The 8,554-nt window shown below is 44.1% G+C and overlaps 1 protein-coding gene across 2 annotated transcripts in view; it reads left to right on the top strand.

Moving 5' to 3' along the window:
- Window positions 1–5,654: 5,654 nt before the first annotated feature.
- DHRS12 (dehydrogenase/reductase 12) overlaps window positions 5,655–8,554 on the top strand; it is a 29,628-nt gene continuing 26,728 nt past the window's right edge. Inside the window, exons 1-2 of one of the 2 annotated variants that reach the window (XR_010440603.1) lie at window positions 5,655–5,839; window positions 6,423–6,556. Coding sequence is in view for 1 of the 2 variants with exons in the window: in XM_064715226.1 (XP_064571296.1) it covers window positions 5,784–5,839; window positions 6,423–6,556 (190 nt within the window). In the remaining variant the exon portion in view is untranslated. The remainder of the gene's footprint in view (window positions 5,840–6,422; window positions 6,557–8,554) is intronic. The other variant, XM_064715226.1, reaches the window with a different exon arrangement.

The raw sequence follows: 8,554 nt of genomic DNA, 5'->3' as shown, positions 1-8,554 counted from the left end.
TCAAGCTGAAAGAGAGTAGGTTTAGGTTAGATTATAGGGGAAAATTCCTCACTCTAAGAGTAGTGAGGCACTGGAACAGGTTGCCCAGAGAAGTTGTGGGTGCCCCATCCCTGGAAGTGTTTAAAGACAAGTTGCATAGAGTACTGAATAACCTGGTCTTGTGAAATGTGTCCCTGCCCATACCAGGGGGGTTTGAACCACATAATCTTTAATGTCCCTTTCAATGATATCTTATGGATTTGATTGCCAGTCCTTTTGAAAAATATTTAGCCTTTCAGTGTAATATGAAATGAGTACACAGGATGCAAACAGTGGAGAAAAAAAGTCCACTATTCAGTCTTATTCACAAGCTGCTATAGACAGCACATTTTTATTATCACTGTTTACTTTTGTATTACTATTCTACTTCTGCTTCTGGATTTCACAACAGTAGTTCATAACAGACAATATTTATTTTCAGAATGTATCAGAAAAAAAGACTTGCTTCAGTATTTTTTGTGAACCTGTTTTTTGTAAAAAAAAAAAAGTGTCCAACTTGTCCAGGTGAAATAAGACTTTAAGTAAACAGGTCTGGTGCTTATTTGCATGGGAAGGTTTGGCTCCACAGCTTTGCATGGATAAATTTCATACATCTCTGCAAGTTTTGTTACAACAGCACAGGGACTGCTTGAAGACACAAAGCTTCAGACTGTTCCTTTGACATTTGAACCAAACAGCAACCATGTAAGAAGGTGTGTGTGTTCCTCTGCTTGTTGATACCTCTTGGAAGATAGATTCTACAAGACAACATCTGCAATTTGGTAACAACTGGGCTGGAATAAAATGCTAATAAGCAGGAAGATTTGCAGAAGAATAAAAAAGTGTAGCAGGACTCACCTGAGTTGATAAGCCTGTAAGCCTTCCTGTCCAACAGCTAGTAGTAAGAACAGTAAGATCCAGAAGAAGAGCAGTTAGAAGAAAAACAGGTAGCTGAAGAAAATGTTAGTACAGATAACTGCATTACTGCCACAGCCTAGCAACAAACATGTAGGCATTCAAGTATACTGTTTACTGTAGGAACATAAAGAATTTTTCAGTCATGGAAATCACAAAATTATCTTTTATTGACTAAAGAAATTATTCTCTAGGATGCATATCAACCATAACATTTCACTTTTATTACTTTGAAAATATTTCTAAGCCATCCTATTATTTTTAAAATAATTATATACACTTCAGCTTGCATAAATTATTTTATATATATAGGAGATTAACTAGGTTAGCAGCAGGTTTAGCTGCTTCTCCTAGCCAATTCTTTCCACTTTGGGAGGACACTAAGCAGCCCCTCTCTTCACCAGGACATGCCTGACCCTAGGAAGCCCTGCAGGCTCCCAGAGACCAAAACTCTCAGCATTTTATAAAGCAAACCTGTACTTCTGATAAGGCACAGCATGAGATTCCCTTTACTGGCCCCTGAGCAATGAGTAATAGATATGATGACACACTGCCACACTTGTTCCTCAGTAATAAAAGGCTGTTTGGTCTGGGGAAAGCCTGACTCTTCACTGGAAACAACACTGGTGATGGCAGCAGCTGGCAAACTTGGTGATGACTTGGGTACACAACAAAGGAAACACCCTACTGTTCACAAAGCCACAACACAGGCCAGAACTTCCACCCTTCCCTACACTCAGGATGAACAGCTTTGCTCTCTCACCCTGCTACTACCACAAGCACTTCAGACACGTCCCCAAGACCTCAGGGACTTCATGTTCTTCTTCAACCACTCACCAAACCCTCTCCTTCATCCAGACAACAGGACAAGTGTCAACTGCCTCTCCCCAGGCTGCTGACAGCTCTTGATTGCTATTACACTGACTGGGGCTGTGCCAGGTTTCTAAAGTACAGTCTTCAAGTGTTCTACAACCAGAGCTGAGGCCAGCATGGTAAAAACAGGGTTGGGAGCAGCTCCCACCACAGTGGCTTGCACACAATTGCCACTTCCTTTGGAAACCTGGCCCCAGTTAGAGATGCAGAGCTTTCCTGCAAACCTGGCCCTTAAAGCCTGTGCCTGTTCCCACTGCAATCAGTGGCAACTGAATCAGCTCTGATTGATTTAATAGGGGCAGGCATAGAGACTTAATTAGAAAATTAGTAACTGCAAGGAAAGGAGGGAATGCCCAACAGCCTGCCAGATCCCTGGAAGGAAGCAAAGGAGCCAGTTGTCCTTAAGACCAAGTTTTTAGCCTCTCACCAAAAAAAAAAAAAAAAAAAGAAAAAAAAAGGGAGAAAAAGGATAATAAAAGAGATTGGCAAAATGGCCTTGAAGCTGTTTTAAACATCTTGTATAATATATAATTGCTTTTCAGCTCTTGAGCACTCTACTTTTAGATCTGTCCCCTGGGAAGAAAATATGAAACACACTAAAATGCACAGCCCTTAACAGCAATCAGCATTTTCAACTTTCCTTTGTGCTAGAAGTAATTAAAACTTTGCTTAAAACTTCTTGCTATTTGACAGGTACAAAGACAAATCAAGTCTAAGGTATATTTTTCATGTTAGCCCAGCTGAGTGCCAGAGAGGTATTTTTCATCAGCTCTTGTGTTTTAAGAAAATTGGGATCCTCAACTCATTACTCCATGAAAAATCCTAATGTCTGGAGGCTCACAGCCACAACACTCCAGAATTTTTCTGTCCTTGGAGGATTACCTGCAGTCATGGAGGGCTTGCATAACAGGCTTGGGGGCTATTTGTACACTGCTAAATGCCAGCACCAGAACACAGGACCACCAGGGCCAAGCCAAGCTGTGCAGTGTTAACCCTGGTGCATCCCCATCTGTGTTTGGGAAAAAAAACCCACCCTTTGAGCAAATTATTCACAATGATATTTGAGCTTGTTTTGGACAGAAGCATCTGCTTAATACCTACTGTGACCTGGGCATCAACAATCTTTACCTGTGGGCAATAAGAGGATCAAGGCCTGGGAATATGCAATGGAGCACTTGAGAGCATAGATATAGGAAAATAATTAACTTGGATATGTTTTATCAGGGATAAACACTGAGCTGTATTTATTAGCCTAGGTGAAGCCATTTTGTTCTGTCCTCAAATGAGGGAAATATTAGGAGCTCAAGAGTCTCTAGCTCTCCCACTTTCAGCTCTGTATGACACAAATATACCAGTTGCTGGCTCTGATAGGGGTCTGAGATGTAGGATGCCAATCCAAGAGAAAAAGTCTTTGTCTAAAAAAATCCCTCATGTTCAGAGCAGCATCCTGTTGGAGTTAACTGCTAAGCTACCAGCAGTCAATAATGAAACCAGAAGATATAAGTTTTTGAATTTCTAAAGCTCCAGAATAGGTTTTAATTCTGTTAACAAGATGTATCAACCTAGAATTCAGTACAGAAGGCAAGACATGCTGTCAAAACTTTTGAAGTGGGCAGAAATTTTGCCCGTGAGAATACTGAGATGCAGGCCCTTCATTAGCAGCACCCAGCTCTTGGCAAAATTACATCTTGCCTTTTTCCTGCACAACCCTTCATCACTGTGATGGCTGGGTTAGCAGAGAGCACTTACACAATCTGTACAGCCTCCTGCCTCTGGAACAACAGTACAGAAGCAAAACACCAGAGGGGATGAAATGAGGCAACGGAAACATCTAGGTGGTGTTAGGACAGTGTACAACAGCTTGCTTTTGATGTGAAGGTTGGACTTGATGATCTTGGAGGTCTTTCCTAACCTTAATGATTGATTCTGTGAGGCTGCTCAGACAGACAGACAGAATGCTGTGACAGTTCATTTCTGGGTGCAAGCTTAGCCCCTCAGTACAGAAAAAGCAAGTGTTTCTAAGCAGAAATGTCACAGCTGAATGTGCTCAGGGATTGGTGCACTCTGGAAAGGGCATAATTTCTGGGCATTTACAAAATGTCCTTAAACCACCATTTGATAGAAGGGTACAGCTACACATTGCAATAGGGGCACTGCAGTATTTATGTAATATTCTCTGAGAAAATTGTGTATGTACCAGGATGACACTGGTAGCCAACATTACATTCAAACATCTTCTGTAATCTCAGTATGAGTAATATGCTGTAATTGCCCATTACTGCTTCACCCCCAAAATATTATGAGCTGCTCCCATTCTCCGCCTGCCATAATCTCTTTTTGTGTCTGACTCATGGACAGCTTCTGCCAGGCATACTCACTTTGGTTAGCACCTCAGGGCTGCATCAGCCAGCATCATGCTGATCACAGTCCAAATGGTTCAGCCTGTGAGGAATTCTGTGTATCTGCATGCACCCCATTTACTTTCAGAGGCTGGCAGACTGCAGGGATGAACTTCCCAATTTATGAGAACACAGGCTGGAATTACAAACAAAACACATCAGAGCCACAATTCCATTTTGCTTGTACTAAGCCATAATCACAGTTCTTAAGAAATAAATAGGGTAAACACAGAAATGACAAGGGAATACTGTCTTACTGTATTTATATTTTTTAATGGAGTCTTTCAATTGTTTTAAAAATAAGCATTTTTAAATTTCATGGAAAGGTACGACATGTAGCCGGATGGCCTCTGCATGGAAGAAAATATCACTGTTAAAATGTGTCTCTTTGCCCTCTAGAAACTGTTACTTCACATATAATGTACAGTACAAGCAGACGGAGGTGAGTTCAAAAGTTGTAACTTCATGGTGGGAAGTGCCTTTTGTATGAGCCTAATACTCACATATCATGCTGAGAAAGTGGAAGACTTTAGTACAAGGCATTTGCCAGAGCAAAGAGATTTGGAGATTTAGAAAAAGAAGTATCAGGCTATAACACAGAATCAAAAAAGAACATTCCTATTTCTCCACTATCTGTGTTATTGAAATCAGGTAACCTAAGCTCTTGAAAACTTAGATAGGGTTCCCAAAGGAGCTTCTCTGCCTGTGGCCCTGCACATCCTATAAAATGCATTAATTTATCCAACCTGCACACAGAACTTTCTAAACGCATAGACCTTTTGCATAATTAAAAGTATCATTATACCTATAATGACAATTTCCTCATTGCTGACGTGGGCTATCCAGATGCAGCTCCAAGTGCTTCTCCTGGGCTTCATAGGCCCAAAGTATATAAACAGAAAACACTTTTGAATTTCACTCCCCTTAGTGCAACAGCCACTCGGGTATCCTTTCCTTACTGGAATACTTCACTTCACCAGTAGGAGCTAGGTATTTAATGGATTTGTTATGTAAAACACTACTTCACGTGGCACGGCATCATTTTTCATATTTCTCTGGCAGCATCCCTTTGGCAGCTTTCCAGGGCACAGGATGCAGGCCTGTAGCACTGCTCCCCACTCCCAGAACACAGCAGCCTGTTTCCAGTCCTGCCTTAGCCGCGGGCAGCATCTGCCCCAAGCTGGAGCCCTGGGAAATCCTCCATCCTTCATCCGCCACCACCTTCGCCAGGCACAGTCGCCTGCAGCGAGGCAGGGGCTGGCTACGGCTATCCCTCATGGCTAATGGAGGAGAAAACAGAAAGGATAAGAAGAACCAGCCCACGAATTGCTGCTAAGGAAGAAGCTGGCACCACTACCCGCACTGTCACACTCGCTGCGCTGCCTCGCACCCTCCCTTTAGCGCGGCCGGGCCGAGGGGAGCCGCCCCTCAGGCCTTACCTAACACGGCCGGGCCGGGCCAAGGGAAGCCGCCCCTCAGGCCTTATCTAACACAGCCGGGCTGGCCGGGAGCCTTATGTAAGGGCAGAGGCGGGGCCGGCCCGGCTGCGGGGGCGGCGGCGGCAGCAGCAGCAGCGCCATGTCCTGGTACCGCAACACCGTGTGGTTCGTGAAGGGGCTGCGGGAGTACACGAGGTATGGGCGGCGGCCGCGTGGGGCGGGCGCAGCGCCCGGACTGAGCCGCTCCTGTCTCTCCGCGGTGGGGCCGTGTTCATGTGGTGTTTTATGGACGGCTGCCCGCCCCCGTGAAGGCGGGCGGATTCCAGCCCCGCTCGGTGAGGGCCGCCCGGCCCGGCCCGCCCTGCCCTGGGGCTCCGGCCGCCCCCCGAGGGCCGAGGTCGGGGCTGTGTGGGCTGGGGCGGCCGAACCGCCCACGCTTTGATTGCAAAGCACTGGGGCAGGCTGCCCGGGGAAGTGATGCAGACACCATCCCTGGAAGTCTGGAAAACAACCTCTGGATACGGCACTTGAGGCCATGGGTGAACGTGGGTGGATGGTTGGACTTGATGATCTTAAGGATGTTTTTCCAACCTTAATGATTCTGTGATACATTGGTGTTCGCAGTGTCACTGGTATTCATGGCCTGCCCCATGGGTACAGAGAGTAAATAGGGCAATTACTGGATGCTGAGCTGTGAAAGTGCTTTTCAGCCCACACACGTGTTTGTTTTGGAAGGGCTGCCTTCTAGTTTCTCACAGGTGTCTCTTGATTTGTTCAGAGGTGGTTACGAGTCTGCTTCCAAGCGCTTCAACCCAGCTGATGTGGAGGTGGATGTGGCTGGAAGATCCTTCCTGGTCACTGGAGCAAACAGTGGCATTGGCAAGGCCACGGCCAAGGAGATAGCGAGGAGAGGTGAGCAGGGCTGCTGTGGGGCTCCCACGAGGCTTACAGAGAAGATGGAAGGCAGGTTTGGCCTTCCAGCACTTACACACAAACACAAATCCCTGGGATGTGGTATCATTTCACAGGGGTCTTAGTGTGAGTTGGAGGTTTAAGCACAATCAGTGCAGTGAAAACTGGGATAAGGAAACCAAATTGGCAGAGAGGACGTGCACGTTGTTTTTCAAGTGCATGTTTACCAAAACTATCTGTGTTATACTGGCATCTAAGGATGTTGGTGACTGATCAGTGTCTGTTTAAGGTTAATTCGATACAAGTAGCAGCCTGGCTGAATTTGAACTGAGGAATCTGCAAATCTGTCATATGATGAAAGAAAACAATTGTCTTTACAAAAATGAGATGGAAGAGCATAAAAAACCCCAATGTAGCTGCTCTTGATCTTAATGATAACACCCTGGAGTTTGTGCCCTTTGGCTGATTACATGTAATTATGTTTTTATGTTGCTATCTGTACACAAGGACATGGTGTAAACTGGACCTAGCTGCTGCTGAAGGATAAACCTAATCCCTTGCAGAATTGACAAAGTAATTCCTGTTGTGCAAGAGTGACAGGAGTTTTGGCATGTAGAATGAAGGGGAGGAGCTTGTGGCTCTTTTCTCTCTTTGTTGTGCTTAGGTTTTGTAACCATCTTATGAAGGAAAGTGGCGACTCAGTTAAACAAAACTAATTCAAAACTGTTAGCATCAAAGAGTCTTTGAGTTTAAGATCTTCATCAGTGCCAACATGTGATTGATTTCAGGTTCCTACCACTGCTATTGTACATAATCACTTTATGTAAGTACTGCTTTGTCAGGTGACTGTTCTGCTCACAAATGGATATCTCTACCAGGTTTTGCAAGTTGGAAAGCTGGCTGGATCTCTGTGGGATTTGGTCATCATGTTTAGCAGAACAACCTTGGGCTCAGACTGTGTGTCTGATATGTTGTATGGGCATTGCTGTTCACATGAAGTTAAAATGACTGCCCGGTCCCATCCTTGAGCATCTCACTTTGAAACTCTGTGTCAGCTGTTGGGGCTCAGGCTTCTAGTTGAATCTCTTCATGTACTCCATGATAAGTGAATAAGGAATTCTAGCTCAGCAGAGGAATAATCAGGCTCTGTTGGCTTTACCTTCAAGCACTCAGATGTTTCTAACTGACAATTGCTATAGTCTGAGTTCAGCTTTTCTCTGAATCAGTGTCTTATGGATATTTGGATTTGGGCTTTCCTCTATGTCTTGTGAACTGCACTTCCAGTGTGACCGTGTTCACAGGGGTTTTTGAATGAGGCAAGAGACGAGAATGTTGACTCCATGTTCAGAAGGCTTGATTTAATATTTTATTATATATATATTACATTATAACTATACTAAAAAGAAAAAGAAGGATGAACTTTCCTCAGAACCTAGCTAAGCTAAGAATAGAAAAGAAAGAAAGGAATGATAACAAAAGCTAGCTCTCTTGGACTCTGTCTGAGATAGCTCAGTCCTTCATTGGCCAATAATTATAAACATTCAAGATGGCCCAATCAAAAATCTACCTGTTGCATTCCATAGCAGCAGATAACCATTGTTTACATTCTTTTTCTAAGACCTCAGCTTCCCAGAAGAGAAAATCCCAAAGAAAGGATTTTTAGTGAGAAAGATGTCTGCGGCACTTCCAGCTTGATACAGTCTTCTCCCAACTAATCTGACTATTCCCATGTGTTACATTCAAATAGTTTCAGTCTTTACCAAACAAAATACATTTAAATTCATTTCCTAATGTGTCAGTCACACCTAAACTTCCCCCATCTCCTGTTGCTCAGTGGAAAAATCTCTCCTGTGGACAAAAGGTTTCATTATCAGACCCCAGACTGGGCTGTGCAGTGTGTGGCTGTATCATCCAAAGGTAGACTTGGTGTTCTGCCTTTGGGTTCTGGGCACTAAAAAACGTGACCCGACACAGTTGTTGTTTCTATTATGGATTAAT

This window comes from Zonotrichia leucophrys, chromosome 1, assembly GCF_028769735.1.
Source record: "Zonotrichia leucophrys gambelii isolate GWCS_2022_RI chromosome 1, RI_Zleu_2.0, whole genome shotgun sequence".
NCBI lineage: Eukaryota > Metazoa > Chordata > Aves > Passeriformes > Passerellidae > Zonotrichia > Zonotrichia leucophrys.
The sequence above is the reverse complement of the archived record's forward strand: the minus strand, read 5'-3'. Positions and strand labels throughout refer to the sequence as shown.